Source organism: Stegastes partitus, unplaced genomic scaffold (genome assembly GCF_000690725.1).
Source record: "Stegastes partitus isolate 25-593 unplaced genomic scaffold, Stegastes_partitus-1.0.2 Scaffold178, whole genome shotgun sequence".
In the NCBI taxonomy this organism is placed as follows: domain Eukaryota; kingdom Metazoa; phylum Chordata; class Actinopteri; family Pomacentridae; genus Stegastes; species Stegastes partitus.
Window position 1 is genome coordinate 187,502 of NW_007577909.1, and position 19,162 is coordinate 206,663.

Below are 19,162 nucleotides of genomic sequence, written 5' to 3' on the forward strand. Positions count from 1 at the left end.
AACAAAACAAGAACTTCATGCAAATATCAGTCCTATTAAAATGAGATGAAAACATGTGATCAGAGCACAAAGAGGGAAACAACAAAGACAGTAACGAACACGAGGTCGAGGTTGGGTCCTTTACTACGTCCTCACTATTTAACCAAGCTCACACTGTTTGGGCCAAACCAGGTGGGAAGGAGGAAGCGCTAGCCTCAAGGTCGAAGAAAAAAAACATGAATTAATGCATCTTAAATGACTGATAATCACAGAACAACTGTGTCTCGTTAAGGTTCCAGTCTGGTGTCAAAATGTGCCCATAAACAAACCCTGATGCTGTTTTATGTAACTTAAGTGAAAAATAACTCCAACTGTGGGAACGTCAGAGCGTTTGGTGACTGAGGACGTCACATCCCCACAACGCTGCAGTGTTTTTATTTAAAACTTCCACGCAACGTTTGGATCAATACCTTCGTCTCCGGGCGCTTTATTCGGGAACAGCTGCTTCATGTTCTGCATTGCTTTTATGGCCTTTATGCTACACCCACTGCAAATACCAGCACACACACATTTACAGACACACACACCGTCTGGACTGCTCCTGTGTGATGCATCACTAGCGGTCCGGTTCTGGTCGGCTCTGCTCTGCTGCAGAACATCAGTTTGCTCAGTGTTATTTCACAGAGATGAAGAACGCAGCTCCTCCTGTTTATCTCCCCAGAAAATGCTGCGTTTTCAGCTTAAAGCTCCGTGTCTAATGCAGTCGAAACACTAATTATGTTATTTACATTCACTTCTAATTTCTCATTCTGCCTCCTCACCCAGAGGAGGCACGCTGTGTTGTTTGGGTTCGATGACCTCCGAGCCGTGTTTTGGGGCTCATAAATAAATCCTGGCTTATTGTCTTAAGAAGTCTTTGCCACCTGGCATCACAATGAGGGCCTTTCTTCCTAAACAGCTCGGTTCAGTGGGGTAACTGTGTCGGAGAGCGTCTGACTGGGCCACTGGCTTTTGCAATGGTGCAGAATTACCTTTCATGCAACGCCTCACGAGTGCAACTGAGCTTTACGGAGTTTGTTCTAATGTGATCGGAAAATTGGGGCAGTTCTCCTCGTTCCAAGTGACATAATTAATGGAAATAAGCGTGTCAGTGTTGCTGCTCGACTGTTTTCATGCGGCGGGATTGATTTTGTGAACTGCTGCAGCTCGTTTTAATCTATTTAAGGTTTGCTGCACATCCTTATTCAGCACTAATCCACGCTGCTCGTTCACACCTGGAAGGCAGCTGCAGTGATGCAACGTTGGCGGGTCAAGGCGTGAGAGGACATCGCACCTCTGCATCTATGAAGCATCCTTCAAGCCTTCAGTCTTATGGCTCCAGATGTTTTTCCACTACAGTAAAGCTCAAACTGCACTTCAGAGAGGATTTCTTTGTGTTATATGGTCTTTAAATAGACGTTGGCTAACCCTTCGTGTGTAACGTACTTTCCGCTGCAGAGCCAGATGCTGTTCATGAGCAGCTGTTAGCGTACAGTAGGAGAGCCGCCATGAGGCACCTTGTTGGATTAAGTGTCTGTCAAGTTAAATTGCTGCTCCTGATTCCTGACACGACAAGACAAGCAAAAGGTATTATCGAAGGAGCTCTCCAGTGATTTCCATACGCCTGGAGGAGCCGCCGGTAAGCACCACAGCCACGAGTATCACTAAAGACGTGAGCTTCTGTTCTTTCAATAATGCAGCTCCATAAGTTGATGCTTCTACTATTAACACTAATGCTGCGTTTGATGGCGACTGGGAACTCACAGTTTCTGATGTTTAACGAGGAAAAAAACAGAGAGCAGCACAAGAAGTCGGGTTTTCTTTTCGGTAACTTTGGTAACGTTTCTTCCACATTTTTCCAACAAATTGTACATTAATGCAGCTTTTATGGCTGTTGTTCCTGAAACCTTTTGCTCTTCTTGCTCGTCTGTGTCTTCAGCTAAGTCCACATGTTGGATGTTGTTCATATAAATGCAACAAAGGAAACCCAGAGACAGTCACGGCTTTTTCTTTTCCAGTTTCGAGGTCTTACGTCGCACCTCTGGGGTAAACTAAAGGCAGCATCAGTCAGCAAACCCAGTTCATGTTCAAACCCAACCCAGTCAGAGACAAACCCAATGACACCAGCATCATGAGTGTTGCTTCCTCTGAAACTGCACCCCAGAGCCACAGAAGCTGTTCTGACAGGATGAATAATAAAATAAACCGATCTTTGGGTGTGAAACTGTCGGAGAACTTCTTTAAAACGACTTCTTGTTGCAGCGACATCTTTCCATCCACGAGGGCAAATCCAACAGACCCGTATTCTGGATAAACTTTATTTACACCGTCCATGACTTTTGTATTTTCATCCTTTCTGTTGCGAGTGATTAAACAGAGAACCTGTTAAACACAAGCTCCACTTTAATACAAACCATTGGATTTAATTTATGCACAGTGTGCCACTAACTCCACAGCAGTTAGCGCACCGAGTGCAGTTGTGGCTCCGCATCGTGGCCCATCAGTTGTTAATTACACCAATCATCCACAGAGAGAAGCCTCACACCAACACGACAGTCCACAGAACCACAGCCACTTATCCTGAAGGGTTTCATTATTCGTGTTTACTGTAATTTAATTCTGTTGTCTGCTGTAAAAAAATAAAAAAAGAATTCCACCTGTGAACTCTCCTCTTGCAGACCTCCATGACAACGGGTTCTCTGGACTCAGGGATGTGAAGTACCGGCACTTTCTGGAAGCCTCTCGACCAATCAGACATGCCACCAACATCAGAGCGGAGCGGGACCGACATCGGACCAGGAGGTCAGCGGTCTTCACGACGGGCGTCAAAGTTTGCCCCCAGGAGACGATGAAGGCCGTCATCGGCAGCCATCGGGCCTACTACAAACTCCGAGGTAACGGAAACCACCGCTGCTGCTCGACTTTGGTGTGAACTCGTAAAGGATCTTTTTTAAACTTTAACTTTATAATCGTGACGAAGCATTTTATGGTGCAAAAACTAAGCCTTTCCTAAAACACTGACTCTGTGTCAGATGAGAATTAAGCAGTTCGTCAAACAGAGACGTCGTAGCTGCTGAATAAATCTGCTTTGATCATTTCACATCACATCACGACGAGGAAAAGATATTTTAATGCCCTCAAATATGTGCAATTCTCTAAATGTCATCAATGAAGTGATGTTTATTGGTTTGGATCGCAGAGGGCCGTGCATTGTTCACTTAATGCCGCTTCATGATGCTGTTCATTCACCACCATAGAGAGACTCTTACCATAATGGACTTATATGCAAACATCCCTTGTCCCAGAGAGATGGATGGGTTGCGGTTGATTCAAGAGGCTCAGATTGCCACCGCGGCTGTTACAATTGGTTTGTGATGCAAATTGTTCCACAACGGCCGCCGTGACGTCTGATTTTAAAATGAGGCGGATTAAATTGGCGTATTGGAGGTAATCGCGTCGCTCCAGGAACCAGTTTGTCAGAGAATAAATTTCCCACAGGCATCAAGATATTGGACAATGCGACGCTCGCTTCGCCCGCAGAGGCGGATAAGACGCAATGTGGCTTCGGGGGGTCTTTGTGCTCCCGAATTTAATATTGACAAAAATGTCGCGGACATGCAACGACTTCTAAATATACAGTCTGACATTTATGAAACAACGAGCAACGCTACCTGTTGGTGCTGTTCCCATTATCCCATTGTGACTAAACATCTGTGAGGTATTCATATGAAAAGCTGCAGCGACAGGAAGTAATAAAGCGTTTGTAATCTCTCAATCATGAGTAGATTTCCACGTGCAGAAATGTCAGCGTGAACACCAACAGTTGTCTTTATATCTTAGTTATTTCCAATATGTAAAACCCACCTTGTTTTTTGGATGTTTTACATTAGATTAGGCCTCACTGGATGCATTTTCTTATCATATTTTCCGCAAAAACTTTGTCTTTAGTTTGTCAGGAAGCGATCTGGGAAGCGTTTCGGATCTTCTTGGACAGAGTCCCAGACTCAGAGGAGTACAGAAGCTGGGTTTACACCTGCCAGCATGAAAACCTCTGCATGGACGACCTGGCCAAGAACTTCAGCAGCTCTCAGGAGCACCTGGACATGGTGGCCAGAGTGAGTGCACAGCGCTCTACACACTGTTTTCATGTCAGCGTTTAAAGATGCAACAGCTGATGTCTCTGATTTTCTTTTTATTTCCAGAGAGTAGCAGAGGAGGGTGACAGTGAAGGGTAGGTACCAACGCTTAGCGGAAATGTGAGTGTGCATGCAGTCATTTCATAGAAAACACTTTTATCTTGTTGTGCATCTGCACAAAGTGGCACATCATTACCAGGACGTTTAACCCTGACAAAAATATTTAGTACTGATGCTCCACATTGGGCTGCACGGTGTCTCGGTGGTTAGCACCGTGGCCTCACAGCTAGAAGGTCGCCGGTTCATGTCCTGGTGAGGACACCCGGGATCTTCCTGCGTGGAGTCTCCATGTTCTCCCCGTGCAGCGTGGGTTCTCTCCGGGTTCTCCGGCTTCCTCCCACAGTCCAGAAACATGCTGAGGTTAATTGGTGATTGTAAATTGTCCGTAGGTGTGAATGTGAGTGTGCTTGGTTGTCTGTCTCTAAGTGTAGCCCTGTGATAGACTGGTTACCTGTCCAGGTGAACCTGCCTTCACCCTGAGTCAGATGGGTATTTGTTGTCATGTCCCCTTAAAGCTTCCAGTGAGAATGATTTGGTTGGTTTTGTAGTCTGGGTACCACAGTAGCAATTCTAACAATAAGTCTGGTTTTCATTTACAGAATTCTGGCTGCAACCCCCTCACCAGACATCCAGTGTGAGTTAAACACATCAACATCATTGCTGTTCGATGAAATTAAACGCCTTTACGAGCTTTCAGTGGATTTTCACGTCTTAATTTAACTGCTGACCTGCTCTGTCTCAGGCACCTGGACTCCGCCTCTGTTTCTGCTTCCAACCCAACCTGATGCTGTGAGTTAGCCACAAGATTATTTTCATTTATTCTCATTTTAACGCTCTGAACACACACAACCAGCAGTAGAGTCATCCGGCTTTCTGTCTGCCAGACTAAAGAGGATCCCAGCCTGGTGAAGGAGAACAACGAGGAGTACATCATCGAGTTCCGCATCACCATCGTGGACCCGACGTACAGCCAGCTGCTCAGCGACCCGCCGCAGCACAACAACGTGGCGCGAGAGCTCACCGAGAAAGTGAGTCTAAACACCTGCAGCCCCTCGATGCACAACTGTGGGTTCAAAGCTGTCCAGAGCTGCTAATGTAACCTTGAAACTCCATTATCACCTTTTGCCTCTTCTCAGCAGCAACAAAACACTCCTCTGCGTCCCTCTAAATGAGTCCTCTTGTTCTCTCCTTCAAAATAAAAGCCCCTATTGACGACAGCGCTGAGGCAGGATGTTATTGCCAGCGTCTATTATATTGTACTGTCAGGTGTAAGACTCACCCTGATTGATTTAACAGCTTTAAGGCTGCAGCCGAGGGACTTAAGATAAGGCTCGCAAACGACTGTGAGCCTGGAATAGTACGATCTAATCATATAGATTATCTCTGACTTAGGAGGCATTGACGGAAACTCTTAAGAATGACCGGTCAGAAGTCGCACGTACACAGTTTCTTTTAAAAGACGTTTGCTGTGTGAACTGGATAACTCTTTAATCAGTTTCCTTAATTTGTCTGTTGACTATGAATATATGTTTAAGTTCATTTCCTGCAACACTGAGTCTCTGCAGCAGCAAATGTGACATAAAATCCCCAGAAAATAGTCCAGCATCAGCACAACAAGTCCAAAAAGTCAAAGAAAGTAAAGCAACCCTGTAGTGAGGTTAGCGACGCTGCACGTCTGAGCTAAATCAAACAGTTTTATAGGTCTGAGATGTAAACTTTCTCTGCTTTGTTTTGCTCTCACACCTGTTTCATTCTGGATTTTTCTGTAGATGCTTCACGTGTTTCAAAAAGTTCCAGGATTCAAAGAGATACGAGTTCTGGGGTTTCGGTGAGTTGAACGAGGCGCCGCTAAAGGTTTGGCACAAAGTCTCGAAGCATAAATTTCTCATGTTTTTACTCTGAAATGACTTTTGTTAAGAGGTGTTTCATTCATCACGCCTCAAGAGAAACTATAGAAACATCTTCTTTTTGGGGTCCCGACCGTCCATTAGCGTCGAGGTCCGTCCGTCGTGAGGGTTTGTGACGCGCTCTGTTGTGTCGATCAGGTCGGAGGATGTGTCTGTGCGCTACGCTGTGGTCTTTAACGGAGAAACGGAGCTCGGTGATGATCCCGAGGGCTTCGAGGAGGCGGACACGAAGACAGACGAAGACGTAAACGCTCCCAAACTGAAGCACATCATCGTGAAGGCCTTGAAGCAGGAGCCGTCGCTGCCGCTGGACTTACAGACGCTCAGCTTTGAGACTGGTGAGGTCACATTGAACTGAATAAAACAACAGATTAGTGCTGACAGTGGTAAACGTGGTGTTCTAACTCTTCCTTTTCAGTCACTACAGTCCATTCAGTAGCGGAGCACGGCATGAACCCTGTAGAGACCGTACTATCAAAGGAGGGCACCACTGAAGCACCGACGGAGGACCTAATTCCCACCCGAAGATTCCTCCCCACTGTGGCAGCGATAGAAAACTCAGCCTCTACCATCAGACCAGAAACCTCTGTGCCTTCCATCGCCAACATCCTCCCAGACGCCACCGTGGAGACTCCTTTGATGGCGGCGGTGGAGGTGGAGTCCACCGAAGCTGCTGCTGAGGAGGCCGGCGACGCTTCAAATCTGGAAACTATCGTGGAACAGGAAGACGAAGGAGAACCGGAGGTGGAGGAGATACCGCCGACCGAAGAGGACGACGGAGCCGAGGCTGCATCCGAGGAGCAGGCGACAGACGGTAAGACCTCCTCAAAGCTTTGTTGATGGAGCAAACTGAGTTTGAGTTACTTAAGCAGCAGGAAGCTCAGGGTGGAACAACTTAATGCACACTTTTGCACCATTAGCTGCTCATCTGGGAATAAGAAAATAAGACAACAAAACAGTTAAAGCATGTGTTACGGGCCCCGGCTGGCACGGTGACCACGTCAACAAAGAGAATTTCTGCAAAGACAGACTGCAAAATATATGTAGAGTGTGAGAGTAGGAACAACAGCAGCACCCTCAAATTATTTATTCCATCTACAACTCATTTACATTTCAATGCTCTCAGTGTCCATTACTACTGACTAATTAAGTCAAAATAAAACACCATCCTGTATTCATTCATGTTTTGTTACTCAAAACCATATATCATTTCTGCTTATTACATTTCCAGATAAATCCTTGTAACACCAGAAAAGCATTGCTTACTGCAGCTTTAAAGTGCTTCTACAGAAGTAATGCAACAACCCAGTTACTCTTTACTCTTACTGTGCTTTTACTTGCTGAGCGTGTTTAGCTTATTTAAAACTGAACAAATATTTGGAGTGCCTTAGTGCTATGAGCTCATTTTTCTCAGAACAACAAATAACAATGAATATCTGGTATTAACTGATCAATCAAACACTCTGAACCAACACAGTGTTCAGTGGTGATAAAACATTCCTCAAGTCACATCAGGAGTCATACAAAATCAATAGGGAACCATTTGCACATGAATTACCTGCTCAATACATTAATTTCTGCCTTAATTCACACATTTTACACGCGAGTTTACTACCGAGAAAATAGCGCGAAAAAACCCCAAACTACCCCCAAACTACCGCCACGGAGCGGCTCGGCTTTACCGCCGCTGTGAGCCCCGGATCAATATTCTCCAATTCAATATCACACCGACATTAAAAGTTACACAAGTCACCACAACATAGTGACTGAACAACCTACACATCACACGAAGCTTAGAGCTTTCATTCACAGTTGTTTTCAACCGAGTACTAACCTGCAAAACATATGTAGAGTGTGAGAACAGGAACAACAGCGGAACTCTCAGATTCGTCCAGATCGCGTATGAGCGGTAACCGGAAGTTGCTCCGCACTATGCAACCGGGGAGCTGCAACCAGGCAGTGCCAAAGGTTCCGCCCCTCTACATTATTATTTATACAGTACTACTCTTGTACTTTGCAAATATTATTACAATAATATAAAGTGGTGTTAAACAATTTCTCATAACTACCAAAATAACATCAAATGTGGTCACATATTTTGGATGTGCCACACATGCTTTTATATATATAGCTGCATGAGTGTCGTCTAACGATAAATCGCTGGAGAACACAGCCCTGGACTGTCCGACTAAATAAAAAGTGGCCTTAAAAAAGAAAAAAAACTCTCTTCTTCACTTCTGACAGGAAATAGAACCGGCAGTATGATTAGACTTGGTGGTCTGGGCGTGCACATGGAAACGCTCCCCGCCGAGGCGATGCGTCATATTAAAACCCATTAACTAGCAGGCGACCCGCTGGTGGTCAAGTCATTACAAACTCACGCTGTGCTGACAAAGTTTGGTAAAGCAGCACAACTTCACTTTAAATTCTAGCAGAGTTTCCAGAGATACAGAAATATGTCAGGCGTGTCTCTGGGCTTGGAGGAATGTGTATAAAATGATGCACCAGACATCTACGGTGCTTCTATTTGATGGAATGATGCAGTTATAAACTCACACAGTCTTGAGTTTGAATATTTTACTGAGCGCACAGCTTCACTGGAGTGTTGGAACAAGTTGATTTAGAAAATGTACGATGCTGTCAGACGGGATGAAGGATGATTATTTAAACAACCCTGAAGTTACTGAAAGGAGCAGTTTGTAAGTTTTGGAAAATGTAGAAATTCACTTTCTCTTCTCGAGTTAGACGAGGATCGATGTTGCTCACGAGTCTGTGTGTTAGCTTAGCATAGGTTAGCACAAAGACCGGAAGCTGGTAGCGTCTCTGAAATGGACTAATTACCAAATTAGAACGTGTTTGTTTAGTTTTTAGACTGACGATATTGTTAAAACGACGACGTAGGTGGTGCATCTGTGCAGCATCTTGGCTGGTTGCCTAGCAACTTCACAGTGACGAATAGACTGCACGACTAGACTGATAGCAAAGAGACGATTTAATTACCTCAGATTGTTGTTTTCAGGTTCCTGTTTGTGCATAGATTAAATAAACAAGATATGACATGCAAATTAGGCCGAGGATTCCAGTTTGTGAGTTAAAGGAGACAAATCGCTTCTTGACTCTTTGTCTGTACTTTACATGAGAGTGGAAAGTAACTGATTACATTTACTCAAATACTATACTTAAGTACAATTTTTAGATGCTTTAATTAAGTATTTAAATGTTGTGCTACTTTATATTTCCATTCCACGGCCTTCTGGTGGGAAATGTTGGACTTTCTGCTACACCGTAGTCATTTTATTTACTTACAGGATGATGATTTTACACACAAGTGATAATTCAGCAAGAAGCCTTTATCGTCACAGACACGTCACAGCACTGTTAAATTCTCTGTTTGCACATGTAAGCAGGGGTTGGGTCACAGGATCGGCCCAACGGTCGTAGGGTTTGAAGTACAAAACACTGGTAAAGATTCAATCAGGAGTTTCCAACATTTTTGGCTTCTGACGTCCAAAAATTGAGAACTGACCAGAGCTTTGTGTGTTATTCGTTCCTTTTCCATGATTGAATCAGATTTATTTGCTGTCTCTGTAGATAAAGTAGTTTAATTTAGCTCCACTTGCACTTTCAGGCTTCTAACAGGTTTTTTTTTTTAAGATCTCAATGCTTCCTCCAGCGCTGCCAGACAGTGATATTAATAAAACTGCCAAACTGCTCTGTGACGACTACACGAGTGGAAACCTGCGTGTTAAAGGGTTCACATGGAGAGAACAGGAAAGAGGCTGACTGAAGGTGGCCTTGGCCGACAGCAAAACCACCAAAGAACTGTGTAGAGAAGGAAATGTGACCCAGTGGGCCTTAAACTAGCCGTCAGATACACCAGGTTCTGGTCTGCTGTTAGTAGCTGAAACAGTGTTCTGTTGGGCTTTTAACTGTGCATATTTGGCTCCGTTTGTTCTAGAAGATCCTGATGGAGACGACGAGGAACATCAGAACGACGACCTTTCTGTGGCGACTCCTGGCTCCCAACCTGAAGAAGTGCTGACTGACGTTAATCTGGACCCGACAGAGCTCACAGCTGCTGAAATATCCGTCACAGAGCCGCCGGTTTCCACGCCGTCCTTCCTGGAAGATACAGTTCAAGCGACGGAACCAGAAACCGATGTGGAGTCTTTGCCGTCCCCGGTGGAGAGCGGCGAGGCCCCCGAGGAGAGAGGTGACTCCAGCGGAGAGACTCCAGCCTCAGCGGAGCCGCCTTCTGAGGAAGCAGGACCGAATCAGAACCGGACGGACCTGGAAGCCACCGAGCACCTGGAGGAGGGGAGCGGCAGCGGGTTCGCCTCAGAGTCCGACGAACGTCCGTACGAGTCCACGGCTGCACCTGCCATGAGACAAGCCAGCACGCCGGTGATGGCGGCGGTGCGGAAGAGCCAGGAGCTGGTGGTTTTCTTTAGCTTGAGGGTCACTAACATGATGTTCTCTGACGACCTTTTCAACAAGAGCTCCCCTGAATATAAGTCACTGGAGAACACGTTTCTGGAGCTGGTAGGTACTCGAGCGTTTGTGCTGGATATCCTGCTCCTCCATGTTTCTGTCTCATACTTGCTGTTGTAGATAAAACGTGTGATGAGATGACATGTGTGCAGTATTACATGTTAACTATGAGGGTTTAGTGGTTTCCTGTTGGACTGCACCAGTGAGGATGTGCAGTGAGCCTTATCCTTTTTTTTAAATCCTAAAAATAACAGAAAATCATATTGCATGTATATTTTTTTCATCATGAATTGTATTTTTATAAAAGTATTATAATAAGGCTTCAAACGATCGCCAAATTCTCAGTCAGATCTGCAGTATGAAAAAAAGCATGCTTGTGTTTCACTCAGACACAGCACTCCGGCTCCAGAAACTCGCCAAACCCTGGAGCTTCCAGTAAATCTGGGCCTGGGAGACAGACGACTTTAGCCTCCATACCGGTATTTGGTGTTTTTTCCATATTGGAACTTCATCGCCTCAGAGAGCGCGCAACCTTTCTGCTTCTTCACTAACCTTTTCCAAATGCAGTATCTAAACGCTCTAGAAGCACTCAACACTTCTAACATTTCTGCAGTAGTCGGCTTTGCACAGATCGTCCCGTCGTAGCTGTTCGATCTGTGAACGTCTGTCTTTGTGTGTTTCGCCGTAATGCCTTTGGACCGTTTTTGGAGTTTTCTTTGATTCCTATTGGCCCCAGGTTGTGCTGCTCGTTGGGGGTCACGGGGTCAGCCGTCGGTTTCTTTACAAAATAATTGAGCAGTGATGTTTGGGAAACCCAGAGGGTCGAACAGAAACGCTCCTCAGAAGGTGTTTCCAGGATCCCCGCCGACTCTTTTAACCGCAGCTCTGATAGCAGGCTGTCGGCTGCTGATAGGCGGCAAAGTCGTATCACGGGAAGCAGGTTTTAACATACCTTTTATTTGTGTTGCACTCAGTTTATTTATTAATTATTTTTTCATTCGGGCGGTTAAAAGAGTGTTTTATAATTCACGAGAGGCACAAACTGGGGCTAATTCAAACACAACATGTTGTAAAATGTGTGTCTGCAGGGGATTTGTCTAAAGTTATGGGCTGTGATATGTTAACAGGAGAGGAAATGTAAAGGTTTTATGAACCAACAGGCATCAGAAATAGTTTGACGTTTAGGAAAAATGAATGTTTTATTGCTGAACCAGCAGTCGTTTAGCTTAGCATAGCATGAAGCCTGAAAACAGGGAGGAACAGCTAGCCTGTTTCCAAGAGCAATAAAACTAGGATCGTTATAGCTGATTAATTAATGTTTAATTCAAACAAAAAACATGTTCCTGTTTGCCTTCTAAATACTTGTAAAATCAGTCCAACTAGCTGTTTCTGGTCTTTGTGCTAAGCTAAGCTAACCGTTGCACGCTACAGATTGTAGCTTCAGGTCTATAAATGGACAGATATCAGAATATGATGTTAATTTCCATGACAAGAAGGAAAACAAGCATGTTTCCCTGAACTATTTCTCCTAAAAACAACATTGTAAGAGAAGCTTTTGCATCATTTCTTGTCGAGCTTTTGTTGTGATGTACGATAGACGTTAGCTTAAATACATGTGGAACTGTAGGTTCATGTTCATGTTTACAGTGTTTTTTGGGTTTCTTTATTTAAAATGGGAAATGCAATGACAGTGGAAATGCAGTGTAGTTATTCAGTAAAACAGTTTTTATTTTTGTACGCGTGTTGCTCGTATGTTGCAGCATCGGCCATCGGTGTACGTTTAACGCCTTGGAGATAAACTCACACAGCGAATGAATGAATGAATGTGTGACAGAATAATGTGATAATAGGCTTAGCCAGTCTAATAGGAATGTCATGCGAGCTTTATGCATTTTGTGTTGCTAAAACTGTGTAGCTCTGTGCACGGTAGAGAGCCAGCTAGCCCAGGGTAGTCTGAATCATGAGACCCGGGTCTGCCTTAGTCATTGGTTTGTGACTCGAGGTAAGAAGCTTTAAGTAATTCTAGTCAGTTCCAGCACCACACACACACACACACACACACACACACACACACACACACACAGCGCTATTAATGGTTCCAATCTGCTTAGTGCGATGTCAGTGAGGTGTGTGTGGACATCTGCATGCAGCGCTGTCACTGTTTGTACGACCACAGCAGAATAAAACAGATCCACCGGCTGGAGTCGCTGTTTTGGAGCGTTTCTGTGTAAAAATGCACACATTTAAAATCAAATCTCATTTCACGACAAACGCTTTTTCCAGAAGTAAGATCTCCACATTTTCTTTGGCATGCAGGTGAGGACGGTGTCTCTTTAAAGCCGTACCTGTTAGCGCACATCAAAGAAAAAAAGCATCACTTGCCATCCCTGTTTAGTCTCGAGGCTTATACCTGCAGGTTGACGAGTGGGGACGTATTTTTAGGCTCGCTCAGAGCTGCTCTGTGTTACGTAAAGGCCTCAGCCACAAACCGAGAAGGTGCATCGATACAAATTGGATTGCGTGCTCGCTGCAACGCTGAGGAGAGGGAGGGGATGTGAGCTACTGGGGCAGGTGTGTGCAGAGGGAAGGATAAGCCTCCAGGGTCGGGATGGACGGGACAGAGCGTGTTGTGTTCTGATCTGCTCCACACAGATGTTCATGTTTGTGTTATAAGAAAATGAAGATGATTCCTGTATGTTTGATTGGACCAGAATAGATCCTTTTCCAGTGGATCTACACCCACACTAGTGAGATGTCTATGATACAGAACTGATAAGACTAATAACACTCCATCTCCAATCTTTAATGGTTGCCCAAACCATGACTATTATTTCTGCAGTTCTTTGTTTGTTAACGGATGCATTTAGCTTCCTGGCAAAACTAATTTGGTCAGACGTTTGCACTGGTAAGTACATATCGTGCTGTATACCGCCTACTGTCAGTAACCCTGTAGAGATGGTCGACACGTCTTCCTTTAAATGGGCCATTTTAATACATTTATCCAAGCTGGTTTACACGTCACTAAAAACGTCAAACAACACACATTACACAGCCCATTTAAATGACCACAGTGTAATGTTTTGCAGGCTATTGGAGCCCATTTGTGAAACCGTCCTTCATATATACATATATATGAGCCATTAGCCACAGTAGCCTCCAACTCCCTGTTCTGTTTTGCCACATTACTCCTGTACCTACTGGTTTGTGAAGCAACCAATAAAATTGGACATGGAGGTTGGAATGACTTTTTTTTGCTACAGCCAATCAGAGTAATATTTTCACAGTAGCTTAATATTCCTCGTGACTTTTCATTTTTCAGCGAAGGCAGGTTTTCCAAACACAAGAACCAGTAGATACATGTGTAGAGGAGCAAACGTGGTCGTGTCTGAGTAGGAAGTTCTGGTTGTGTTGTGTCCATATGTAGGACTCTACAGAGACTCTGTTGTACAAGAACTCCACTTTGACCTCAGGTGAGAGGCGATCGATCCAGATTGCTAATCTACCCTGCAGATGTATAACCTGGTGACATTCTGCATTGAGACAAATGGACGACCGAACTCGGAGCGCTGCGTCCACTTGTACTATAAGCTGCTGCCCATTTGTCCTGGATGTTGGACCCTGTAATAGTCACCCTCTTCTCCGAGAGGCTATTAGCTGCAGGGAACTAGCCCACAGTAAACTGTCTGCCAGTGATAAGTGAAGTAACCCGATCAGAGCCGAGCTCCTTAAGGCCCCTTATCTCCTGCTCGACAGCCAGGCCTGCTGAAGCATCGTAATCTCTCCCTCTCACACTGCGGCGGTTTGATGTTTTGGCTCGTCTGTAGCGAGCAGCGAGCGGCTGGAAGGGGAGCGCTTCAGATCGATGAACATCGATGCAGGTCCATTACTTGAGCTGGTCGAGTTCCTCTTCTCCTAAATAACACCGCCGTCATCAGTCCAAAGTCTTAATAGATTGGCTCCCCGGTTATCTCGGCCGCGAGTCCGAGTCCGTGGGGATATTTTAAATGCAACGATGTGGAGAGTTTGGTTCAATTTGAAACAAGGCCGCAGAGATACGCTTCCTAGAGCAGGTGATGCTGTGAAAGTTTCCCCCTCGCAAGAAGCAGTGAAGTGCAGCAGAAACACAGCAAAATGCTTTTCTGCAGCTTATTGTTTGGCTGTTTTAACCAATAAACTACATTAATTTTTTATCAAGCACATTTAATTTGTGATTAGCTGCATTAAATCATGTGTTGGACGGTGCAGAGATGACACTTTTCCTAACACTGCCTTATTAATGTGGTTTAAAAAATCAGTTATGAAGATGTTAAGGCCTAAAAATGTAAATACAAATGACAGGAAACATAAAAAAATAGCTGAAATTGATCTACAGTTTGGTTTTTGCTTCTGTTTTTCCTGCAAACTTCCATATTTTCAGCGGTGTGATGGTTGTTTTGAGGCTGATGTCCTGAAGTCAGAGGGCGCTGCGCTGAAACCAGTTTCATGTGTTGTGGTGTAACTGGGTGATGGAGGGCAGGTGACCCAGCAGTACAGCATGTATACCTCGCTATAGGGCACTTTAGATAAAAGCTTCCACCAAACACCATATATTATGGATTTCTTGTGGACTTGAGGTAGTCGTTTTTTTTTTTTTCCTGATCTTTTCATTGCGCGTCCTCTGGCTGTTTTTTGACTGGACTAAGCACGTTCTCGTACCGACGCTTATAAACTTAACCCTAATTTTGCTCTGGATCTAATTACACAGGCAGCGCAGTAATGGCAGGATTTCATGCTCGCATCAAAATTTAATTATGAACTATTCATAGCATTCACAGTGTAAAATGTGACCTGAATAATTAAAAATCAGCCGTGAAATGACAACCTCGGCTCTGTCGTCGTGGGAGTGAAACCACAGGATGCAGCGTGGTCTCTGCTCGGCTTCTCAGGAGGACGCTGGACTTTACTGACACCAGCATTAGTTAATTAACCTCAATGTCCGAGTAAAAATCTTTGCCCTCCTTCTGTGTAAAAATGAAACCAGTCAGTCAGTGTTTTAGGGATGCTGTGTTTCCTCTAACGGACCACTAACAGCACTAACATCCACAGCAGTAGTCGACTAATCTGATGAAACAGAAGCTGTTCCTCACAAGCTGACCTGCTCTCCCTCTCGTTCTCCACAGCTTCTGCCGTATTTACAGTCCAACTTGACTGGATTTAAGCAGCTGGAGATTCTGAACTTCAGGAACGGAAGCGTGGTGGTGAACAGTAAGATGAAACTGGACAAGCCGGTGCCGTACAACGTCACCGAGGCGGTGCACTGTGTTCTGGAGGACTTCTGCAACGCAGCGTCCAAACGGCTCGACATCGAGATCGACAGCCGCTCCTTGGAGATAGAACCAGGTGAGATGTCCTCGGTCAGGAAGTCACTGATGTCAGTTTGTTTCTGCTTACTTCAAATCTTTAAGCGAAAGTAGGAGTGACATCCAGGAGCTCTGGATGCAGGAGAGGAAAAAAAAAAATCCATAGTCTGTGTCTGCAGTGAGTCCTGCTTGTTCGCGCCACAAGGTCGGAGCGCCCGTCTCCATCCTCGCTCTGCCGACTGTCTGCAGCAGTGCTTCGTAAATCCGATGCATCTTTTTGCTTGGACGAGTTCACGACTGACCTCATTACAAACACACCTGATTGAAAGTCCTCACTCACATCAATCAAAGCGCCCTTTAACGTCTCCCCTCAGTCAGACAGACTGCAGTCATGCTAATAAGCTTTCACCTCTCTGCTCAACACCACTTTAACCTCTCCTCCGTTTGCTGCAGCTGACCAAGCAGATCCCTGCAAGTTCCTGGCATGCAACGAGTTTTCCCGCTGCGTGGTGAACAGTTGGACCGACGAGGCCGAGTGCCTGTGCGACCCGGGCTACGTCATCGTGGACGGCCTGCCCTGTCAGAGCACCTGCACCTTGCAGCCGGACTACTGCCTGAACGGAGGCCTGTGTGAAATCATCCCGGGTCACGGAGCCGCCTGCAGGTAGGCACGGCGCTGACCAAGGAAAGGAAACACCAACAGTTTACCTGCACGCTTTAGGTTTTTAATAAATGTCTCTCTGCCTGGCAGCTTTTGCATTCATTTCCCTGTTGCAGTTTGCAGAGATTAGAGCTTTTAAACCCATTTTTTTCCTTTAAATCAGTCTTGTGTTGCAGTGCAGGTGGAAACATGAGTAGGGAACCTTCCTTTGTTCCTGTAACGGTGCACTGAAGGGCATCCGAGATATGAGAACTTACAAAACACTGCATTCTTGAGCCGTGTTAAATAAAAATGAAAAGAAATTAACGATGACAATTAGAGCTTTACAGACAAGCATCAGTTCTTTTGCAGTTCTGAGTAATGTTTAGCAGCAAAGTCTGTCTTTTCTCAAATACGCCAGTAAGAATTAAACACTTACATCAGCAATTACGGCAAACATATTGACTCAGCACGTCGCCTCACATCTGAATGTAGCTGTGGAAAACGGCTTAGCGCTGTTTATTCTGCTTTATATGCAGAAAATTACATATTCATGCATGTATGATGAAGGAGGATGCTGCGGCAACACTTGCAGAAACGCGAGGATCACTCAGCTATTTAATTAGAAAAGTGGGTTTATTTGAAATGGGAAGCTCAGAACTGTGAAAACAAATCTGTGATGACTTAATTGCTGTTTTATGCATATTTATGCCGCCGCCATGAGGTGTTTGTTGAGACGCAGAAGGCTTTGCTGAGCTTTTTGGAGTCACATCTCAGAACTAAACAGTCACTTTTATGAAAAACGCAGCTCCTGTCACTAACCTGTGAGTTTGTTTGGACTCTTTTCCAGATGCCCCGTCGGTAAATACTGGCACTACCACGGAGAGCGCTGCAACGAGCTGGTGTCGGTGCCGGTCGACCCTCCGCTGATCATAACCTGCCTCGTGGGAAGCCTCTGCCTGGTTTGCGCCGTCATCGCCGTTTTAATATTCATCAACAAGAAATGCATAAACACGGGAAAGGCTGTGACGCTGGTGTAAGTACGAGGCCCCTTGGTGTGCACGTTTTAACGGGAGCTCTTGATGCCGTGGGTGGAGCGTTCACCTCCTCGTCTCCTTTACGTTGTAGGCACACCCATGCTCCCTATGCCTTTGAGAACACACTGAGGGAGAACCCAGTGTTTGAGAACGATGACGGTGTCTTAACTCAAGTGTCCACGTTACCGTGTCCTTCCAGCTCTGCCTCGTCCCAATCCCAACAGTCTGAGCAGGAACACTTTGCCTCAATTGAAAACATACACCTGAGTATCGAGGTACACCGTGCTGCGCGGCACGATCGACTAAACCGACTACTAACCTCGAAGCTTACGTTCTAACACGCACTAACAACCTGTGTGCTGATAGCAGGTTTGTGCTGCTTTCCATTTGTGTGGCATTCAAGGCTTTATATTAAACTTTTAAAATATCTTTTAATTGAATATACGACCAAAACATTGTTTGAAACCGTTCAGGGCGGCTCAACGTCCTCGAGTGTCTCCAGCTCAAGGCCGTCATCCACAGAATCAAACACAATCCAGGATTCTGAACAAGTGTTTGGTTTCCACACTGAGCTGTGCAGTCGTAGCCGTTGGTCCACACACCTGGAGTAGTTCTTCTTTTTTTGCTTTAGATCCTCTTGTAGTGAAGAGCTTGCTTTGGTCTGCAGTGTGCACACTGACCTGGTTGTGGTTTAATGTTAATGAAGCACATTGTAAACATGGTCTCCTCTCCACAGATCCCCAGACAACTCTACACAACCAGATCAGAAAAGCTAGTCTCAGACATGGTGGACTTCCATCACTGTATACCGCACAACGAGGTAAGACACGAAGAAAACACGACTCTGACTTTAAAACTGTTGGACTTTGGATGTCAACTCATGTTTAGGAAATGTACAACATAAATCTAAATATTCTAAGAAGGACAGTCGTGACTCGATAATCGACCCTTAACAATCCTAAACCTGCTGTCTTGACAGAACCCATAAAAACAGCCTTAACATAGCGACAGCCTTGGATTGTGACTCCGACATGACATTTAATGTCACTAATCAGGATGACGGCGTATTATCTGACTGAACAATCCCACAGATTGGCTACGTTCACACTGCAGGACTTGATGCTCAATGAGGATTTCTTTGTGACTTCCTTCACGTTTCCACTTCAATGCGACTTGTATGTGATCTGCTGTGTGAACTTCATACGAGCCAAAAGTGTCCCGCATGCGCAGAAGAGGACACGACGACGTCACACGCAGCGAGCGTGCTCAGTGTTTATGGAAGTAAACATGGATGGTAACGGTGGAGCGTATCTGCCACTCCCCCGCCGCCACCGATGGAGGAAACAGAAGTGTGAGCGCTAACTAAACTAGCATCAGCAGCCAAGTACTGCCTGTGTGTTCTGGACACTTCCACCCCGTCAGAGCGCTGCCCCGGGGTGGAAGTGTCCCCCGACCGCACAGAATGTTCTGATATTCATCATTAACTGGGCCTGAACATCCAGAGAGCAGAAAGTTCTATTGGGACCAGCCCTAC

The 19,162-nt window shown here is 45.3% G+C and overlaps 1 protein-coding gene across 1 annotated transcript in view; it reads left to right on the top strand.

Moving 5' to 3' along the window:
• impg1b (interphotoreceptor matrix proteoglycan 1b) overlaps positions 1 to 18,404 on the top strand; it is a 20,610-nt gene extending 2,206 nt beyond the window's left edge. Inside the window, exons 2-16 of the mRNA XM_008280006.1 lie at positions 2,697 to 2,912; positions 3,967 to 4,133; positions 4,221 to 4,249; positions 4,814 to 4,848; positions 4,957 to 5,003; positions 5,099 to 5,242; positions 5,984 to 6,042; positions 6,260 to 6,459; positions 6,540 to 6,935; positions 10,083 to 10,663; positions 11,002 to 11,091; positions 15,772 to 15,991; positions 16,405 to 16,615; positions 17,442 to 17,627; positions 18,365 to 18,404. Of these exons, the coding sequence (XP_008278228.1) occupies positions 2,697 to 2,912; positions 3,967 to 4,133; positions 4,221 to 4,249; positions 4,814 to 4,848; positions 4,957 to 5,003; positions 5,099 to 5,242; positions 5,984 to 6,042; positions 6,260 to 6,459; positions 6,540 to 6,935; positions 10,083 to 10,663; positions 11,002 to 11,091; positions 15,772 to 15,991; positions 16,405 to 16,615; positions 17,442 to 17,627; positions 18,365 to 18,404 (2,621 nt within the window). The remainder of the gene's footprint in view (positions 1 to 2,696; positions 2,913 to 3,966; positions 4,134 to 4,220; positions 4,250 to 4,813; positions 4,849 to 4,956; positions 5,004 to 5,098; positions 5,243 to 5,983; positions 6,043 to 6,259; positions 6,460 to 6,539; positions 6,936 to 10,082; positions 10,664 to 11,001; positions 11,092 to 15,771; positions 15,992 to 16,404; positions 16,616 to 17,441; positions 17,628 to 18,364) is intronic.
• Positions 18,405 to 19,162: the final 758 nt, after the last annotated feature.